Below are 22,330 nucleotides of genomic sequence, written 5' to 3'. Positions count from 1 at the left end.
CGACGCGCTCGCCGCTATCCTCAGTCGCATGACCTCGCCGCGTCGCGGTGCGTGCGCAGGGTGTGGTACGTCGTCGTGGAAGCCTGGCGGCTGCTACTTCAGCACCTCCTCCCGCACTCCGTGGAGGACATCACTACACCGAACACCACAGCCCGCAATTCCTTCCCCGCCCCTCCACGCAACACCCCCGCGTCGACTACGACAAACTGAACTTCCTGCCCGATTAACCACGCGTTGAAGCTGATAAACCTACTTCGGCCACACGTCTATTCATGAGCGGGCCAGCATTATACGCAACGCTCGCCGAGCTCCTACTATCCGCCCTCTATTTAAACGAGGGCAGAATTCGGGTAAGAACCACACCCCTCCGCCGCTCCCCCAAGCTTCTACTCCACCACTCTTCTGATGGCCTTCAAAGAGCATTTCTCCGGCATACAAGCTGGCTGGGTGGCCCGCCGAGCCGGCCGGATACGAGCGAGCCAGCTTACTGCTCCACCTCCCAAGCCTCACCTGACGGAGCAACTTGCCGCCCCAAGCCGCCGCGTGGTTCAGCAACTCGTCACTCCAGGCCCACTCGATGAGGAGTAGCCAGTTGCTTGACGCCGGCACGGTGGGGAGCACGGCGGCACGGGAATCATCACTACCATCGACAATCGCGCCTCCCGCATCTGCGGCCGCGCCTCTTGTGCCCGCGACCACGCCTCTCGTGCCTGCGACCGCGCCATGCAGGCAGAGGCAGAAGCCAGGTATGTACAAAGCGACGAGTCGGTGGTCGGCGCCTCTGCGTCAGCCGCCATCACCGAGGAGAAGAAGACGGGAGTCCGCCACTGCTTGGGTCCTACGAAGGCTGCCGCCTAGGCAACACCTGCGTACACAACTGGTGTCTTGCCCGGTTCTTCTCCTTTGAGGACCTTCGGTGATCCCACATGGGATTCACGGAAGCGGAGGCGCCGCCTTCCCCTCCCGCTGAAGCATCAGTCGGGGTTCCACTCCGGTGAGTGACGGGGAAGCCAGCCATCCTTTGCACTTAAGCCTATACCTTTGTGGATCCCGACAGTCCGGTGATTAGGCTGCCGGACATGAGGAAGACAAAGGGATCCGTGGGTGGTGATTTAGATTAGGTATTAATTATACCTTCAGAGCCGGACTAGCACCGTTGATGTAAATATACTGAAATCCTTCATGTTTATATGAAATCCATCGTGTTTGTATGAAATCCGGTCGAGTTTGTATGAAATCCGCACTTGTCTGCACAAATTTCGTCTGGTTTGTTTCAGTTGTCGTGAAAATGTATGTGCCTAGCGTTGGATGATTGCCTTCCGTATTCGTGTCCGTGGACTGGTTCCCAAGTCCGTGGATGGATGCAGGAGGTTTCTGCGGGTTGCTGTTGGAGATGCCTTTACGGCTTTTCAAGTTTCTGCCTTATTTTTTTGCTGGATTTCAATCCGTACAATATTGTAAGAAGTCACATGAGGTCGGTACAAACTCTCTTTTTTTAGGGGTGAGGTCGGTACAAACTCTCCCATGTATATGTTGCATCATACCAGGCGATCGTTGTCATCAGAAAAGAAAATTTCCTTTTCCCAAACAGAAACGTGAGAGTCCGGCTCAATATAAGCCACCGTACGTGTCTAGGCGGTTCACAGCAGCGAGCAACGATGGATCACATGGAGGCGCTGCCGGACGACGCGCTCGCAGCCATCATCGGCCGCCTCGGACCACGTGACCTGGCCGCATCCCGGTGCGTGCGCAAGGCGTGGCGTGCCGTCGTGGACGCCCGGCGGCTGCTGCTCCCGCACCTCCTCCCGCACTCTGTGGAGGGCATCTTCGCCAACTACAACGACCACCATCGCCCGCAATTCCTCGCCCGCCCCTCCACTTCCTGCGTCAACCACGGCAACCTCCACTTCCTGCCCAACTACACCGAAGGCTACAGAAAGGTCGCGGACCACTGCAATGGTATCTTGCTCTACGGCGACACGAGGGAGTTTTTTGTGGTCAACCCGGCCACGCGGCGGTGGGAGCGCCTGCCTGGAACGCACAATGATGAGGAATGCCGTGAAGCCTATCTCGCGTTTGACCCTGCCGCGTCGCCGCATTACGAGGTGTTCTTGATCCCTCCTAAGGACCTAGGTCTGTTCGATGTGACGGACTGCGAGTTGGCGGAGGTTCAGCCAGAACAGCTCGTCGAAGAAAACTTTACGATAAGTTCAAGACCTCAGTGGAGCACTGAGGTTCCACAACACTCGACGGAATGGCCAGCGGCCGTGTTTACGCTGGACGTTTTCTCATCAAGCATGAGACAGTGGCAGGAGAGGTCGTTTGTCAGGGAAGGCAGTGCTACGAGGAGAGTGGTCAACTTGCGGGGTTCACTGATGTTCCTGACCAATTGGGTGAGAAGATGGCGATACAGCGCCTACTGGGGAGGAGCATTACATGTGCTGCTTTGTCGAGGTACCTTTGTCACAAGGTACACATCATTAAACTGAAAGTGTAATGTTAAATTCCCTTGTACTCGTATTGTTTGTTTGACATCACCATCAATATCACTATAAATGATATTGAAATCTTTATGGCGATCTTTGCAGGTTATCATTGTCTACTGGCAAATATCAAGTAATAAAAACACCAATAGATGCTAACGAACACAAAGTTGGACAACATTATCTTGGGAGCTCCGAGGCGGGTGTATACTTTGCAAATCTTCGTGATCGGATTCAGATTTGGTACTTGATTGAATCAAATGGTGAGGTACAATGGGTGTTGAAGAATAGCATTGGCCTTGTTGAGCCACCAGCAAATATATCTTCGCTCAACCTGAAGGGAATCTGTAGACCTTGGATCTTTGATGACGATCCTAATCTTGACAAATATTGCAATAACAAAAGGCTAGAGAAAGTGATTCGTGATTGGAACTGGGATGATGATAATATTCTCGATGAGTGTGGACGCCGATCTGGACACTGTCCGTTACTTGGATGTGAGTTACTTGGGTTTCACCCCTACAAAGAGATTGCCTTCTTCTTGATGGAGCGGTTTGAAGCGGTGGCTTATCATTTTGATAGCTCAAAAGTTCAGTATATAGGCTATATGCGTCCAACAATTGATAGTATGACATTGTCGGTTGATGAGTCCTTTCTATACACCCCCTGTATGATCGGAGATCTTCCAGAGAAGGCTGAAAGAGTTAAACACCGACACAAACGCAGCTAAAGATTTTAAACTTGTTGTAGGACTCCCATCAAAATACTTGTTTTAAGACTATTGTATGGTTGCTCTAAGTATTTACGTGTACAATCTTCTTTCTTAGTTAATTTATTTCGAGCCGATAGTTTGTGTTTTGCATCCTTATTTCTCCTTTTCTTTTTTGCTTCGCCCCATGCATGGCTAAGCGTAATGCCTCGGTTGTGTAAGTCCTTGGTATCTTCTTTTCTTTTTGCAATTACAAAGGTGGTGTATACACGTACACACACCACGACACACATCAGACATGCTTAAGATTGTGGAGTAAACTTTTATTGAACCACAAACTTGTGAGTAAAAGTGAGTACTATGATTTGAAGTTCGAACTATGGTGGGCGAAGTTATTTCCACGTTATCCATTAGATTTATTTGTCTCAAAGTATCACCGAGTTCCAGCATTGCTCTTTATGAGATAATAATCTGACTAATACGCTTTGGTTAGTGGTGAACTCAACCCATTATATCAGTTCTCCCTTTCCTGCTTTTTTATGGGTTGATTATCCTTTTGCCCTCAGTGGTGTCCATGTACTCAGTTTTGCCCTCAGTTGCGAATCGTGCTCAGTTTCGCCCCTAGTCTGTGCGTAGCTACTATGACGAGGCCAAACGGCCAGATTTAAGTCCATTCTGTCTGAGGGCATTAGTGGTAGTGGGTCCGGAGCTTACACGTGGGACCGCGTATAAATGGGTCCGGAGCATACATGTGGGACCGTGCAATGACGAAAAATCCTAGGGTTCGAACCGGGCACACCGGACGCCGATCTATCTCGTGCACCGCCGGCTGTCCTGCGGTGCCACCACCACTTGCACCGCCACTGACTGCGCTGTCGCGACCGTCCTACTCCACCGCCAGCTGCTCCACCGCGTCTCTATTTTTCGTGGGTTAGGATGGAGTCGCGGTTTGCTTTCTTTGTGCACATTAGAAGGGACGGTACATCCTGAATGCAAAGAATAAGAAGAAATTTCAAGGAGGTTTCCCTTATCTGTGTCAATGGCTTGTAATTGGAGTTCTAGACAATTTGGGGAGGTAATTTGCAGCCAATATCCTTGGGGTTTACTTGATGAAGTGGAATACAAATACTACGATGGGGAAAATAAATGGATGACAGTTAGTAATGATGAAGAGCTCGCTACCATGTTTGCTAAGCATAATGAGAAAGAGAATTTTCATGTGAGGCAGCAAATTGATGTGCTTGAGCAGGCTTTGGACTTGGATGGCGGGTGCAGCTTCTCGGTAGAACCATGTCGTCGTAATGGCAGCTCTAGCCAAAACAGTTCAGTTAGTGCACGGCGTCGTGGTGGCTCGACAAGCATGGGCACCGGCAGAAGGATCCCCCTTGAAGTGGAGCCTGGTGCCTACAATTCTGGGGTTGATGAAGAGAAGCTATATTCTGATGTAATTCGTAATTTACGACGGGAACCTCAGGCTGAAAACCAAGATGAGGCTGATAATGATGGCCGCGTGGAGGATAACGCGGTGGGTGAGGACGAAGACCTTGCAGCTGTTGAATGGGACCCTTTAAACCCTCATATGGAAGAAGGTTGCATTTTTGCATCCATGAGTGAGTGTAGAAATGTACTTGTGACGTACATGCAGAACGTACTTTCAAAGTTGACAAGAGCGATCAAGTACGTTACAGAGTGCACTGTCCGACCGAGGGTTGTTCATGGGGGGATGCTCGCATCTAAAATGTGAAATAGCATGAATGTTCAGGTAAAGTGAACCCTTTTAGGCACACATGCCAGTAATCAACCCTTAGGAAGGAAACAATCAGTTGAGTGTCAGGACCGGTTTTCCAATAAAATATTTATTTAAAAATCGACCATTTTATCCGACCAGTATAGAAAAATCCTCCTTACTGGTAGACAAATCATTGATACAAAAATTCAGAAGTACTAAATATTGTACAAGGTTGAGCTGAGGCTCCTCAACAATTTATTACAAGCATGCCGATATTATACATAAAGGCGGATATGACACAAGGAGTATGGTGGCACAACTACTGACTCATAATAGAGGTGGTGGTGGTTATGTCACAGTGAAGTGGGTGACATGACTCCTAAATCTTACAGCTCATCAAGCGCCGGAGTGAGGCTCGATGATTTTATTAGGGTAGCGGAAGCGTATATAATGCAAGTGACCAACTCCAGGATCGCACGGGACTGACTGGGACTCCTCTAGGCGTCAGACTCGCTATCGTACTCTTCATCCATAAGATCGCCTTCGTCAACATCTGGCCAAATCAACAAGCCAGGTGAGTACTTTGAATGTACTCGCAAGACAGTTTGGACATAAATTGTACTGCAAGTTAAATAAAAAGGAAGTCAGGCGGTAGTCCTCCCGAAATCCCAATAAAATAACTGAAAACCGATCGTATGTCTGAAGCGACGCCTCAAAAGGTAAAATAAATTAACATGCCGCAGTCGCGCGTCAAGGCGACACCACATAAAGGGCTTATGTTGAAATGTAATTGACAGTACGTGCCACAGTCGGACATCTAAGCGACATCTCGAAAAGGGCTTATAATGAAAGTAAATAACATGGATGCCACAGTCGTCTGAGCGACATCACATAAAGGGCTTATACCAAAAGTAAATAACAAGAATGCCATAGTCGGACGTCTAAGCGACATCACATAAAGGGCTTATATCAAAAGTAAATAACAAGAATGCCACAGTCGGACGTCTGAGTGGCATCACATAAAATGGCTTATATCAAAAGTAAATAACAAGAATGCCACAGTCGGACGTCTGAGCGACATCACATAAAGGGCTTATATTTCACCATTCGAATTCAAGTAGCTCATGAATTTAAATCATCCGAGGGAAATACTCAGTACACAATAATAAACTGGTTAGTCCATCCATAGGAATAACATTCAGCCGGGTTTACCACTCATGTTCATTCACCACAGATTGTCACTGAGACTGACACTGAGACTGACGCTGAGATGGACGTTGAGACTGACACTGATACTGACATTGATATGTTGATCACAGTCCTTGACCATGGACACGGTTACCAAAGTTTTGACTCTGCAGAGTTTGTACTCTTTACCCACAGCCATCGGATTTTCGTAGTCACAAAGGACTAGTTCCGTTTACGGTATTTTAGAAGAAACACATCTAACCAGTACACACCCATTCCACATTCCGCTGCCAAGAATCACCCTAGGTAACGTTCAAGAAAAACTCTAAGACGGGGAGGCCACAACCTCGAGTAGCATGGGATCAAATTTATATCGCGCGCTCTAAGGGGTGCCCCCCTCTCGGTCCCAACCGGAAACACCCATGCCCCCTGACCGGATGACGGGCTTTAATCCAGGGCCATGGAACCCTCATCACGGCCCCTCTATTTGGTGTGTACAAGTAAAGAGGTTTGCAACTGACTAGACCGCATTCTTTGCAGAAGACATGTGGCAGCATGAAAAAGGGGACGAACGGGAACATGACTTGATCCACGTTAAAACTGGAGTTAAACGGTTGACTTAAGACTGACATTCTTCAACATTACCAGCTTGCAACCTATCATGCCACCACATGATCAGGTTATCTCACCATCATATGAACACATCAAATTTCGAAGCTCACTTGTAGCTTGCCTTGCATGCAATATAATATTCACCAATACTTATATAAACATGCCATGAGAAAACTACTTAAGAAAACATGCAAGGCACTCATCATATCAAAGGTTCAAACATGCTTGCCTGGTTCGGAGTAGTCGGAGTCTAGCTCGGTGAAGTTTGCGGCTCCGTCACCTCCTACGGTATCTACGTTATAAAAGAAATCGGATACTAACGTAAATACCGTGCGTGCATAAAAATTGTTCCAAATATTTTTCAAATAAATATGATAAAAAACTAGATAGAAAAAAAAAGATGACAGAAAAAGAATCAACTCAAAATGATCTTTTGTTTTAAAGTTATTAAGGTTTTAGTACAAAGACTAATCAGTGATGAAACAGAAACTTTCCAGGGGCTAGTTTAAAAGAAACAGAAAACGTTTCGGCTAGAAAACGTATTTTGCCCGAAGGCACTTTCAGAAAATGATTTGAATAAAAGAGAAAAGCTGACGAGGGGGTCGCGCATGTCAGGTTTAAAAATCAGAACGGAGTCCAGCGGGCGCCTGAGGCTCGCGGTGGTTGCCGACGTCGACCCACGGCGAGGCAGGGGGAGTGGAGGGTACCTACGGACTCACAGAGCTCTCCCGCGTCTGTGGGTGGTGGACTTGGTCGTCAACGAGCACCACGTTGACGGCGGCCTCCTCTCTGGCGGACGGTGGTTCGGTCGAGGATGGATCTCACCGAGGAGGGCTGCAGATGCCAAATTGAAGCGCGGGTTAGAGGAGTGGGTGTACTAGGAGGCTACTGACGCAGTTTGGGAGGCGGGGGTGCTCTCACCAGAGAGAAACTTGCCGGAGCCCGAAGCGGATCGGGGCGGACGGAGTTGGAGAAGAAGGCCTCCTCGAGGTCCTTCTAGTGGTTGGTCGTGGTCCCGGTGAAGTGGAGGAGTGGTGATGGGTTGAAGGCGAGCTCGGGACCTCCATTTAGAGCCGGCCCAAGGTGGTTGCCGAGAACGGGATTACTCCGGTGAGCGGTTACGGCGAGGTAGTGGTCGGGCTGGAGGTTTAGGTGACTGGGCGTCTTCGGATTGGTCCACTGGCTCCATTCAACCGCTAATCCTCGTACAACTTGGGCAATACTCCAGGCCTTCGACGGAACGGCCTCACGGGCACGTCGGCGGCAGAGAGCGCGCTCTGTGCTTTTCAGGCCACGGCGACGGTCCTGCAGCGCGCGCAGAGAAGAGGATGGCCACGCGGAGGCTCCTGGTGGTGTGGGCGGTGCTGGCCGGCGTCGTACCTCGCATAGCTTCTCTCGCGGCCGCAGCGAGCGTTGCTGTCGCCGCTCACGGGGGTGGTGTACCTCTGCCAGCTCACCGCCGACGCTAGCACCCATCCACACGACCGTGCGGCGCGATGGATAAGAAGGAGGAGCAGTGAGCAAGGCGCCAACGCGTCCACTGGTGAGATCGATGCTAAGGTTCTGAAGAAAACGACACTGCCTCTAAACTGAACACTGAATTTTTCTGAATTTGACAGAAACAGTGCACACCAGCTGTTCGACGAAATGATTTAGGCACGTGGAAAATTTTCCTTGAGCTGATCCTTGGTGAGGTGATCTCTTGATGCATCTGGAGACTGCCTGAATTATCTCAGATTTTAGGAAAAGAAAAAGAGTGAATTTCATCAAAAATGGAAATTCTGGTCCAAACTTGCAGCAAGCACATTTTGAAAATTTTTAACTGTGGACCAACAGTTCATGATGGATCTAGGTTGAGGGTTCTAAGGACTAGCTAGAGGAATTTATTTGGAGTCAAAACTCAAAGGAAATCTGGCAGTTCCTTTGTAAATCTCTAAGGTCCAAATTAAATGACAGAAAAGATTTTGAGGTTAAAATAAATAGAAATAAGATCCAGGGGAAGTTGAAACTTGCTGGAATTGGATGCTTGGGTTGACCCAAAGTAGGGAGGTGGGTTTTGAAAGAAAACTTTCTACATAGGCCATGGCAAGAGAGAATTTTTTTTTGAATGGGGAAGAATAAATCCATAATTTATAGGAATTCTTTTTAATGAAAAGAAATTGTAAAAAACCTCCCAAAATTATTTGTGTTGAGCCAACACAAGATGAAAAATCTTCAAGACCAAAAATCTATATTGAGAAGGACTCATAAAATATTTTTCATAAAAAGATTTGAGAAGGAGAGTCCCTCTTTTAGAAAAACTCAAATAACCTGCTTTAAATAAAATCAATAAAAACCAAATCAAAATTTTTGGAGTGTTACAACACCTACCCCCTTAGGAAAAATCTCGTCCCCGATATTTCAGCTGATCCTCAAATAGGTGTGGGTACTCAGTCCGAAGAAAATCCTATCTTTCCCATGTTGCTTCATCCTTGGTGTGATTGCTCCACTGAACCTTGAAAAACTTAATTGTTTTCTGACGGGTCCTTCTTTCAGACTCCTCCAATATTTTTATTGGATGTTCCCTGTAGGTGAGGTCTGGTTGCACGTCAATGCTCTCATGAGATACATGCTTTTCTGGGTTGCTTACACATTTCCTCAACTGTGAGATGTGGAATACGTCGTGGACGTATGATAGTTCCTTGGGTAGGTCTAGCTGGTTGGCTACTGTGCCTCTTCGCACAGTCACACAGAAGGGTCCAATAAACCGGGGAGCTAGCTTTCCTTTAACTTTGAATCGTTGCAGGACCCCCATAGGAGATACTCCTAGATATACATATTCACCGGGTTCAAATCTGGTTTCACGATGTTTTTGATCGTAATAACTCTTTGTTCGGCTCTGGGCTGTCTTGAGTCGATCTTAGTCTAACTTTCTCCTCAGCTTCCTTGAGTATGTCGGGGACGAAGATACGACTGTCTCCTGTTTCTGACCAATTTAATGGTGTACGCACTTTCGCCCGTACAAGGCTTCAAAAGGTGACATTTGTAGACTGGCATGGTAACTGTTGTTGTATGCGAACTCAGCATACGGCAAGCTTTCTTCCCAACTGGTTCCATAGGTGAGAACACATGCTGTTAGCATGTCCTCTAGAATTTGGTTCACACGTTCAGTTTGTCCTCCAGTCTGGGGGTGGTATGCTGTACTGAATACTAGTTGAGTTCCTAGAGCTTGTTGTAAATGATCCCAAAATCTAGAGACGAATTGAGTGCCTCTATCGGATATTATAGTCTTTGGAATCCCATGCAGACAAACTATACGGGAGAGATAAAGTTTGGCAAGCTTCTGAGTGGTGTGGGTTGTCCTTACGGGGATGAAATGTGCCACCTTAGTTAATCTATCTGTGATGACCCATATGGCATCATTTCCGTGTCGTCACCGAGGTAGTCCGACAATAAAATCCATTCCAATTTCGTCCCATTTCCACTCAGGTATCTTGTTTGGCTGTAATAGTCCTGCTGGTTTTTAGTGCTCGGCTTTAATGCGCTGACATGAATCACAACATGCAATGAATGTGGCTATATCCCTCTTCATACCGTGCCACCAAAATTTTTCCTGAATGTACTTGTACATTTTGGTTCCTCCAGGATGGATTGAATATGGAGGGGTGTGGCCTTCGGCTAGAATTTGCTGTTTGAGGTCCTCTATATTTGGTACGCAAAGTCTGTCTCCGTACCATAATATTCCCTTATCGTCTATGACGAATTCTGAGGCCTTGCCCAGACTCACTTTTCTTTTTATGCCTTCGATGCTGGGGTGTCCATACTGAGCCTCCTTAATCTGTTCCATTAGGGTGGGTTGTATTTCCAAATTTGACACATTGCCTTCAGTGACCATCACCAAGTTGAGTTTGGCGAACTCCTGCTGAAATTCAGGTCTCAAGTTCTGTAGATTGTCGTTGCCCGAGCTGGGGTTTTGACTAAGAGCATCAGCCACTACATTCGCCTTTCCTGGATGGTAGTGAATGCCAACATTATAATCTTTCACTAATTCCAACCAGTGCTGTTGTCGTAAATTGAGTTCTGGTTGTGTGCAAATATATTTGAGGCTTTTATGGTCCGTATATATTTCACAACGATTTCCAAGCAAAAAGTGCCTCCACTCTTTGAGTGCATGAATGACTGCTGCCAACTCCAAGTCATGAGTAGGATAATTTTCTTCATGCTTTCGTAGTTGCCTGGAAGCGTATGCGACTACTTTGCCTTCTTGCATTAATACGCATCCGAGGCCCTTCCGGGATGCATCACAATACAATTCAAAACTTTTGTGTATGTCTGGTACAACCAATACTGGTGCTGTTGTTAATTTCCTTTTGAGTTATTGGAAACTTTTCTCGCAAGCTTCAGTCGATACAAATTTCTTATCCTTCTTGAGTAATTGTGTCATTGGTTCTTCTATGGTGGAGAACCCTTCAATAAACCTTCGGTAATATCCTGCCATTCCCAGGAAACTTCGTACATCTATTATGTTGGCTGGTGGTTTCCAGCCAAGTACGGCCTTGACTTTTTCTGGGTCTAAGGCAACACCTTCTTGGGTCAATACATAGCCTAGGAAATCAACCTGTCTTAACCAAAATTCACATTTGCTGAATTTGGCGTATAATTGATGTTTCCTTAATTCTCCCAGCACAATTCTGAGATGTTCAACATGTTCTTCTGGTGTCTTAGAGTATACTAGAATATCATCAATGAACACCACAACAAATTTGTCCATAAATTTCATAAAAACTTTGTTCATGAGGTGGACAAAATATGCGGGGGCATTTGTCAGTCCAAACGGCATTACTGTAAATTCATATAATCCGTATCTGGAGGTGAATGTTGTCTTAGGGATATCTTCTGTCCGTACCTTTAATGGATGATACCCCGACCTTAAATCAATTTTTGAGAAAACCTTGGCTTGTGCGAGCTGGTCAAATAAATCATTTATCCGTGGCATCTGATATTTGTTTTTGATGGTGACCATGTTGAGTGCTCGATAGTCTATACATAATCTCAGTGTCCCATCCTTTTTCTTGGCAAATAATACTGGTGAACCCCAAGGTGAGGAGCTGGCTCGTATAAATCCTTTGTCCAGTAATTCTTTTATTTGCTTCTTTAATTCTACCAACTTAGAGGGTGCCATTATATAGGGCTTCTTGTAAATGGGGGTGGTTCGAGGTGCTAGTTCAATGATGAAATCTATTTCCCGGTCTGGTGGCATGCCTGGTAGTTCTTCGGGAAATACGTCAGGGAACTCACACACCACTGGAACGTTTCTTAACTCTGAAATGTCTACCTTGTTCAACCTTGGTTGCCGTGATATTGGTCTTTCTTGAGCTGCAATTTTTATCGTCTTCCCGTGATGATGAGTAAGAATTACAGTCCGATTGAAGCAATTGATAAATCCCTTGTTGGTGGTTAACCAATCCATTCCTAGGATAACATCCAGTCCCTTATTTTCCAATGCGATGAGGTTTGCCTGAAACTTTAGTCCCTCAATCTCAATAAACACACCCTAGCAGTAACTCTGAGAGATTTGCTTAATCCAGGAGGACTTGATGATCATTGATTTTTCCAAGGGAAGCATCAAAAAATCATGTTGCAAAGCAAATTTCTTTGAAATGAACGAGTGAGAAGCTCCAGAATCAAACAAAACCGTGGCAGGTATTGTGTTGACAGGGAACATACCGAGTACGATATCCGGGGCATTCTGTGCTTCCTCCTTGGTCACATGGTTCAAGTGATCCTTCTTGTGATTGTTATTGGGGTTGAAGTTGTTACGCTTGGATGTTGAATTATTTCCACTGTTGTTCGGCTTGGGGGCCGAGTTTCTTGGCTTTGGGCACTGTTTGGCATAGTGTCCTTCCTCTCCACAAGCGTAGGAAGTAACACCTGGGCGATATGTAAAATCCTTGTCCCTTGCATGAATTTTTTTTGTTTGGGCGTGGAACATTGGTCGTGGATTTGTTTGCTCCATTTTTATGAAAATCAGTCTTGTTCCGGTTGTTGCGAGCATGAGTAGTCTTGTCCCTTTTGCGCTTGCGAAAATCCTCCAAGCTGTGGCGCTCATTTTCCAATGTAATAGCTTTGTCCACAAGTGTTTTGAAATCCGGGAAGGTGTGAATGACCAACTGGCATTTAAGTGCTGGTGCCAGACCGTCCAGAAATTTTTCCATCTTTTCATTTTCAGTCATGTGCTCTTCGTTGGCATAACGAGATAATTGAGTAAACTGACTATTGTACTCAGTCACTATCATGCTTCTCTACTTGAGGTCATCAAATTCCCTTTTTTTGATCTTCATAATGCTGCTGGGAATGTGGGCCCCACAAAAACCTTCTTTAAATTCTTCCCAGGTGATGTTTTTTTCATTGGGGTGCATGTGTAGGAAATTTTTCCACCATGATGCAGCTGCTCCCGTGAGGTAGTGAGGTGCGTAAAGTACCTTCTCAAGGTCCGAACATTGTGCAATAATTAACTTCCTTTCAATGTCTCGAAGCCAATCATCGGCCTCAAGAGGTCTATCAGTGTGAGAGAACGTTGGGGGACGCATCTTTTGTAGTTCAGACAATTTGGAATGCTGCTGATATGGTTCATGGTGATTTCCCATATTGATAACATGATTCATCATTTCTTGATGCTGCTGCTGGCTTTGCTCATAAAGGCGGCATACTTGAGAAAACGCTCCTTCACTGCCATGCTGACTTGACTGCCCCTGTGTGAAATTGTTGCTTGTCTGGGTACCATAGTTTTCTTCCGGCGGACTTGGCATGGAACGAGTCCAGGGACGAGGCATTATCCACTCTGGGGTATTTTTGCAGAACTCATGAGAAAAACTGAGTGGCAAAAATAAATAATTTTGCAAAGGCGGAATTTTAAGAACTCCAACATTTTTTTCAAGAAAAATACTTGATTGCGCATGGAGAAGGACCGCTCAGTACATATCTTACACGCAAGTCATAATTATACAATACATCACTCAAGATGTGCGTACACATTCCTGACATGTTATTTAGGCTAGTGCACTTCTCCGAGTTCCTACATGATGCGCACACAAACTACTTCTCACCAAACCTACATACATATAAACATATCATACAAGCTGGTACATCACACGGCTGCTAGGCGCACTCAGTCGGAGATGGAAAGAACTTCCCTCGGCCTGCCGAGGGTAAGACCCAGTGATGCTGGAGACTCAACCTCCTCCTCACTAATAGGCTCCAGACGCGAAGTACTGAGTTGAGGGGCTGGTGCGGGCGCGGCAGGTGGTGCAACACTGAATGGAGTAGGAGCAATGACTTGGTCAAACTCCTCAGTGGTAGGCAGGCGGCAAGCGGTGGCGAAGATGGCAGGTGTATAGGATGCTGAGGACGAGACGTAAGTCAGTGGTGGTGCTGTATGGAGGAGCTCCCTCCTGTTGGCGGAACAACCCTGAACTAAGTCCATACGAGCAGCCACAAAGTCGTCCACGAGGTTATCAAAAGCTGCCTCAAGAGCTTTGAGATACTCAACCAACATTTCAATAGCCTCATCTCTCTCTCCCCTAGGGCAAGCGAATGCATAGTGACAAGTGTATGGCACGTGGCTTGGGAGGTAGAGGTAGTGACTAGCCTTCATCGAAGGGAGAGCATCCCGGAGACGAGCTATCGCCTCACGGGCAGCCATCTGCATGGCATGCCTCTCCGTAGGCATGGCCCTTCCCACAAATCGGAAGCGGCGTGACTCAGAACGTCCTCCCTTGAATTGCACCACGGCCTGGTGCATAGACACACTGTCGCTGATCCTGTGCTGGTAGAGTGTGAACTCCGGACGAGCCGATGGCCCGATCGCGACCATGGTGATGGAGATGAGAAGCTTGATAAATCCCTCAGGTACATTGGCGAACACCTGTGACTCACAGTCGCTGCCAGCCATCTACAAAAGTAGACAAAAATTCTGAATAGTCAAATCATAAATTTATGATGACTAACAGAAAATTGCTACATTCGCAAAATGTTAAAATAACACTTATTACGCTAATAACCAATTAGTGATCACACCTAGTGGCTTCCCACTGTCAGCCTGGATCGGGTACCAATGTTGTCAGGACCGGTTTTCCAATAAAATATTTATTGAAAAATGGACCATTTTATCCGACCAGTATAGAAAAATCCTCCTTACTGGTAGACAAATCCTTGATACAGAAATCCAGAAGTACTAAATATTGTACAAGGTTGAGCTGAGGCTACTCAACAATTTATTACAAGCATGCTGATATTATACATAAAGGCGGATATGACACAAGGAGTATGGTGGCACAACTACTGACTCGTAATAGAGGTGGTGGTGGTTATGCCACAGTGAAGTGGGTGACATGACTCCTAAATCTTACACCTCATCAAGCGCTGGAGTGAGGCTCGATGATTTTATTAGGGTAGCTGAAGCGTATATAATGCAAGTGACCAACTCCAGGATCGCACGGGACGGACTGGGACTCCTGTAGGCGTCGGACTCGCTATCGTACTCTTCATCCATAGGATCGCCTTCGTCAACATCTGGCCAAATCAACAAGCCAGGCGAGTACTTTGAATGTACTTGGAAGACAGTTTGGACATAAGATATAACAAATGCAAACATGATGCACATGAGCAGACTAGTAATGGCACTTCGATAATAAATTGTATTGCAAGTTAAATAAAAAGGAAGTCAGGTGGTATTCCTCCCGAAATCCCAATAAAATAACTGAAAACCGATCAGGTGTCTGAAGCGACGCTTCGAAAGATAAAATTTATTAACAAGCCGCAGTCGGGCGTCAAGGCGACACCACATAAAGGGCTTATATTGAAATGTAATTGACAGTACATGCCACAGTCGGACGTCTAAGCGACATCTCGAGAAGGGCTTATAATGAAAGTAAATAACATGGATGCCACAGTCGGATGCCTGAGCGACATCACATAAAGGGCTTATAGCAAAAGTAAATAATGAGAATGCCACAGTCGGACATCTGAGCAACATTACATAAAGGGCTTATATCAAAAGTAAATAACAAGAATGCCACAGTCGGACATCTGAGCGACATCACATAAAGGGATTATATCAAAAGTAAATAACAAGAATGCCACAGTCGGACGTTTGAGCGACATCACATAAAGGGCTTATATTTCACCATTTGAATTCAAGCAGATCATGAATTTAAATCATCCCAGGGAAATACTCAGTACATAATAATAAACTGGTTAGTCCATCCACAGGAATAACATTCAGCCGGGTTTACCACTCATGTTCATTCACCGGAGATTGTCACTGAGACTGACGCTGAGACGGACGTTGAGACTGACACTGATACTGACATTGATATGTTGATCACAGTCCTTGACCATGGACACGGTTACCAAATGGTTTTGACTCTGCAGAGTTTGTACTCTTTACCCACAGCCAACGGATTTCCGCAGTTACAAAGGACTAGTTCCGTTTACGGTATTTTAGAAGAAACAAATCTAACCAGTACACACCCATTCCACATTCCGCTGCCAGGAATCACCCTAGGCAACGTTCAAGAAAAACTCTAAGACGGGGAGGCCACAACCTCGAGTGCCATGGGATCAAATTTATATCGCGCGCTCTAAGGGGTGCCCCTCTCCCGATCCCAACCGGAAACACCCATGCCCCCTAACCGGATGATGGGCTTTAATCCAGGGCCATGGAACCCTCATCACGGCCCCTCTATTTGGTGTGTACAAGTAAAGAGGTTTGCAACTGACTAGACCACATTCTTTGCAGAAGACATGTGGCAGGACGAAAAAGGGGACGAACGGGAACATGACTTGATCCACGTTAAAACTGGAGTTAAACGGTTGACTTAAGACAGGCATGCTTCAACAATACCAGCTTGCAACCTATCATGCCACCACATGATCAGGTTATCTCACCATCATATGAACACATCAAATTTCGAAGCTCACTTGTAGCTTGCCTTGCATGCAATATAACATTCACCAATGCTTATGTAAACATGCCATGAGAAAACTACTCAAGCAAACATGCAAGACACTCATCATATCAAAGGTTCAAACATGCTTGCCTGGTTCGGAGTAGTCGGAGTCTAGCTCGGTGAAGTTTGCGGCTCCGTCACCTCCTTCGGTATCTACGTTATAAAAGAAATTGGATACTAACGTAAATACCATGCATGCATAAAAATTGTTCCAAATAATTTTCAAATAAATATGATAACAAACTAGATAGAAAAAATAAAGATGACAGAAAAAGAATCAACTCAAAATCATCTTTTGTTTTAAAGTTATTAAGGTTTTAGTCCAGGGACTAGTCTGTGATGAAACAGAAACTTTCCAGGGGCTAGTTTAAAAAAACAAAAAATGTTTCGATTAGAAAACGTATTTTGCCCGAAGGCGCTTTCAGAAAACGATTCAAATAAAAGAGAAAAGCTGATGAGGGGGTCCCGCATGTCAGGTTTAAAAATCATAACAGAGTCTCGCCGGCGCCCGAGGCTCACGGTGGTCGCCGGCGTCGATCCACAGCGAGGCAGGGGGAGTGGAGGGTACCTACAGACTCACGGAGCTCTCTCGCGTCTGTGGGTGGTGGGCTTGGTCGTCGGCGAGCACCACGTCGACGGCGGCCTCCTCTCCGGTGGACGGTGGTTCGGTCGAGGATGGATCTCACCGAGGAGGGCTTCAGATGCCAAATTGAAGTGCGGGTTAGAGGAGTGGGTGTACTAGGAGGCTACTTACGCAGTTTGGGAGGCGGGGGTGCACTCACTAGAGAGAAACTTGCCGGAGCCCGAAGCGTATCAGGGCAGCTAGAGTTGGAGAAGAAGGCCTCCTCGAGGTCCTTCTAGTGGTCGGTCGTGGTCCTGGTGAAGTGGAGGAGTTGTGCTGGGTCGAAGGCGAGCTCGGGACCTCCATTTATAGCCGGCCTGAGGCGGTTGCCGAGAACGGGATTACTCCGGCGAGCGATTACGGTGAGGTAGTGGTCGGGCTGGAGGTTTAGGTGACTGGGCGTCTTCAAATTGGTCCACTGGCTCCATTCAACTGCTAATCCTGGTACAAATTGGGCGATACTCCAGGCCTTCGACGGAACGGCCTCACGGGCACGTCGGCGGCAGAGAGCGCGCTCTGTGCTTTCCAAGCCACGGCGATGGTCCTGCAGCGCGTGTAGAGAAGAGGATGGCCATGCGGAGGCTCCTGGTGGTGTGGGCGGTGCTGGCCGGCGCCATACCTCGCTGAGCTTCTTTGGCGGCCGCAGCGAGCGTTGCTGTCGCCGCTCACGGGGGCAGTGTACCTCTGCCAGCTCACCGCTGATGCTCGCACCTGTCCAGATGACCGTGCGGCGCGATGGATAAGAAGGAGGAGCATTGAGCAAGGCGCCAACGCGTCCACTGGTGAGATCGACGCCAAGGTTCTGAAGAAAATGACCCTGCCACTGAACTGAACACTGAATTTTTCTGAATTTGACAGAAACAGTGCACACCAGCTGTTCGACGAAATGATTTAGGCACCTGGAAAATTTTCCTTGAGTTGATCCTTGGTGAGGTGATCTCTTAATGCATCTGGAGACTGCCTGAATTATCTCAGATTTTTAGGAAAAGAAAAAGAATGAATTTCATCAAAAATGGCAATTCTAGTCCAAACTTGCAGCAAGCACATTTTGAAAATTTTGAACTGTGGACCAACAGTTCTTGATGGATCTAGGTTGAGGGTGCTAAGGACTAGCCAGAGGAATTTATTTGGAGTCAAAATTCAAAGGAAATCTGGCAGTTCCTTTGTAAATCTCTAAGGTCCAAATTAAATGACAGAAAAGATTTTGAGGTTAAAATAAATAGAAATAAGATCTAGGGGAAGTTGAAACTTGCTGGAATTGGATGCTTGGGTTGACCCAAAGTAGTGAGTTGGGTTTTGAAAGAAAACTTTCTACATAGGCCATGGCAAGAGAGAATTTTTTTTTTGAATGGGGAAGAATAAATCCATAATTTATAGGAATTCTTTTTAATGAAAAGAAATTGTAAAAACCTCCCAAAATTATTTGTGTTGAGACAACACGAGATGAAAAATCTTCAAGACCAAAAATCTATATTGAGAAGGACTCATAAAATATTTGTCATAAAAAGATTTGAGAAGGAGAGTCCCTCTTTTATAAAAACTCAAATAACCTCCTTTAAATCAAATAAGGAATATAATAAAAAACAAATCAAATTTTTTGGAGTGTTACATTGAGCCAAGTCAAGATGGATGGCGGAAGAAGTAAAGAAGTGGGTGAAAGAAAACCATCAAGTGGGTGCAAAGGAACTGTAGAAGAACATTAAAGACAAGTTCAAGATAGAGTTACCATACATAAGGGTGTTCAATGGTAAACAACATCTTGTGGATTCTAATGGTAACTGGCAGGAAAGTTATCAATTTTTGTATTCATTCAAAGGTGATGTGGGGAGGACCATCCCATGTAGTATTGTAGATATTGACCACCACACCGTGGAGTACACATTCAGGGGAGTGACAAAGACCAAGGAATGCTTTAGCAGGATTTTGGTCTGCTTTGGCTTGTCGCCGGGTTTTTTTGGCAGGCTGCATGCCGTATTTGGCTATTGATGCTACTTTTCTCACAGGGAGGTTTAAAGGACAGTTAGTAGCAGCTTGTGCAGTTGATGCACACAGTTTCGTATTTCCAGTTGCGTATGGTGTGCTAGAGACAGAGTCTGAGGAGAGCGGGACTTGGTTTTTGCATAATCTACGTCGGGCTATTGCACATCCCAATGGGTTGGTAATTCATATAGATGCGTGCAAAATTTTAGAAGTGGCAGTGGAGAATGTGTTCCCTGGAGTAGAGCATAGGAAATGCATGTGTTACCTTGCTGCAAATTTTTGTGAAGAAATACAAAGGGAAGGTGTATACCGATAATTTATGGAGAGCAACTTTGAGTTGCAGTCTGAAGAAGCACAACTACCACTTGAGGCAGTTTTACATGAATCCCAAAGTGAAGGAATACTTGGAAACACACCACTCCAAGTTATGGGCCAGAAGCCAATTCAGTGAACCGAGCAAAGTTGACTATGTGCACAATAATCTTGCTGAGTCTTTCAACTCAATTATGCGGAAACTAATGGGTATTTATGTGGGGATTTGCTTGGCATGATAAGGATAGAATACATGCACAACTTTTATTATCGTGCAGGAATAGCCGCGGCAAAATTCATGGGCCACATTATCATCCCTGCCATGATGAATGAACTAAAGCAGAAAACAACAGGCTTGGAAATGAACATGACTCTTTGCTCTGGTAGCACAACAGAGATATCATTTTTGGATGAAGAGAAGAGGGAATGGAGATATCTAGTGGATTTAGAAGGTAGAACTTGCGGTTGTATGCAATGGCAGATAACTGGGTTGCCATGCATTCATGCCTTCTTTTTCATCACTTCTCTCTCAGGTCCAGCAGGGAACACACATCAGTATGTGCATGATTACTACTCTGTTGCAGGATTAAAAGCCACATATGCATATGCCTTACCTGCTTTGGAGGGAAAACAGCGATGGGACATAGTGGACCCTGGGTTCAAGCTTTGCACTCCAGTTCTGAAGGGAGCAACAGCAGGTAGACCAAGCAAGAGTCGAATCAGACCTCGCATCGAAGGAGCTGGACTTGGAGCGAGGATGCATAAGTGCACAAGGTGTGGTGGGTTTGGTAATTTCGGTAAGTATTGTGATAACACAGTAGATCCAGGGTTCGGAGAGTGTTTTGATGAAGGCTTCGATGAAAATGTTTGACGGCGGCCGGTTGTAACAGATGATGAAAATGATGGTCAACAGTCGGTTGCAACAGATGAGGATTTTGACGAGGTTCCAAATGATGATGGCTAACAGCCGCATGATTTTGACGATGATCCAAAATATCCTCCAAATGATGATCCAAGTGAGGATCCAAATGATTATCCAAGTGAGGCTCCAAATGGTGACCAACCTTCTGTCGTTTTGAGTTATGCTAGGTATGTAAATCTTGCCAATACTACTATACATTTATCACTTGACATGATCTCATTACCATTTATGTTTTATACAGCTCTGCGGTAGGTTCGAAAAAGGCGCGTAAGGTACCGAAAACCAATAGGAGAATAAGCCGCAATGAGCACAATGAGCACAAGGAGCACAAGGAGCAAAGTGGTGGCAAGAAGTTCAAGGATCAAATAGAAGCCCCAACGCTATTTATGAAAATTTATGAAACATTATGAATAATGTTGTATTTTTTTAATGATGTTGGACCTATGTTAGAACTATGTTTAAATGATGTTGGAATAATTATGGTACATGTTTTGAGCAAATCATGTCAAAAATTTGTACCAAAAATCAAATTTGAACCAAACTTCAAATTTGACATGCTATTTGGATGTTGCAACTCTTTCGAAACTATGATGAACTTGTGTGTTCTAAATTGGTCATCAATCCGAGCCCTTTTGTGAAGTAAACTCACATTCATGAAAAATGTGTTTAAAAAGAGCTCGAAAGGTAGGTTAAACGACCGCATTTCTAAGCAAGGTTTTTTCGACCTTGTCTAAATCAGCCAAATAACTTTCCTACACATGTATTCTATATGTACAGACTATGTGAGCAGGTTTTTTTTGGTTTTTTTAATTTTTTATGCTCATTTGAATTCTGGTCAAACCTAACTTTGACCAACATTTAAACAAGTCTAAAACATGAAAATGAAAAACTAAGCCTAGATCCTTCTTAGTCACTCCGAAATGAAGCTTTGGTGAGGTTTTTGAAAATTTCAAGTTCCAAACCGCAAACCACTTCTCTTCACTTTCATACATAACAGTTTGAGATATCACATGAGATACATGAAACCATGAATTTTTCGTTTTAACGTATGTAGACCTTGTTTATCACCTTAAATCATTAGTATATGACATAAGAAGACTATGTGCAAACCTAACTCTGACCAACAATTCATGTTCATTTCTGGGCAAACCTAACTCTGACCAACAATTAAACATGTTTAAAACATGAAAAATAAAAAAACTAAGCCTGGATCCTTCTTAGTCACTCTAAAATGAAGCTTCAGTGAGGTTTTTGAAAATTTCATGTTCCAAACCCCAAACCACTTCTCTTCAGTTGCATACATCAGAGTTTGAGATATCACATGAGACACATGAAACCATGAATGTTTCGTTTGCATGTATGTAGACCTTGTTTATCAACTTAAATCCTTATTATATTACATAAGAAGACTATGTGCGCAGGTTTTTTATTTTTTTGATTTTTTTAATTTATTATGCTCATTTGAAATCTGGTCAAACCTATCTTTGACTAACTACAAACCCCTCACAAACCTCGCCGAACAGTGATCATCCATCTAACCCTAGCGCTGAACAAGGACCGTCGATCTAACCCTTCTAGAAGGAATCTGCGGGGAGGCGGAGGACGATTCGTGAGATGCAATCTGATTGGTTGTCCACTTTTTTTTCAACGCGAATAGTGAGTGCGCTGGATGGACCGTTGGGCCGTGTCACGGTCCGGGCATGTGAGCGTTGTTAGTGCCCTGTCTCAGCCTTTCCAAGCATGCATGCATGGGAAGCGAGGCGACGTGGGCATGCATGCGCGGG

The 22,330-nt window shown here is 45.3% G+C and overlaps 1 protein-coding gene across 1 annotated transcript; it reads left to right on the top strand.

Annotated features, from left to right (window-relative positions):
* The first annotated feature begins 1,575 nt into the window (after nucleotides 1-1,575).
* Nucleotides 1,576-3,398, top strand: LOC123066576 (uncharacterized). Its single transcript, XM_044489630.1, has 2 exons — nucleotides 1,576-2,470; nucleotides 2,589-3,398. The coding sequence occupies exons 1-2, from the start codon at nucleotides 1,659-1,661 to the stop codon at nucleotides 3,211-3,213; spliced, it is 1,437 nt and encodes a 478-aa protein (XP_044345565.1). The 5' UTR covers nucleotides 1,576-1,658; the 3' UTR covers nucleotides 3,214-3,398.
* The last annotated feature ends 18,932 nt before the right edge of the window (nucleotides 3,399-22,330 follow it).

This window comes from Triticum aestivum, chromosome 3B (assembly GCF_018294505.1).
Source record: "Triticum aestivum cultivar Chinese Spring chromosome 3B, IWGSC CS RefSeq v2.1, whole genome shotgun sequence".
NCBI classification, from domain to species: domain Eukaryota; kingdom Viridiplantae; phylum Streptophyta; class Magnoliopsida; order Poales; family Poaceae; genus Triticum; species Triticum aestivum.
This window is presented reverse-complemented; position numbering and strand designations above follow the sequence as displayed.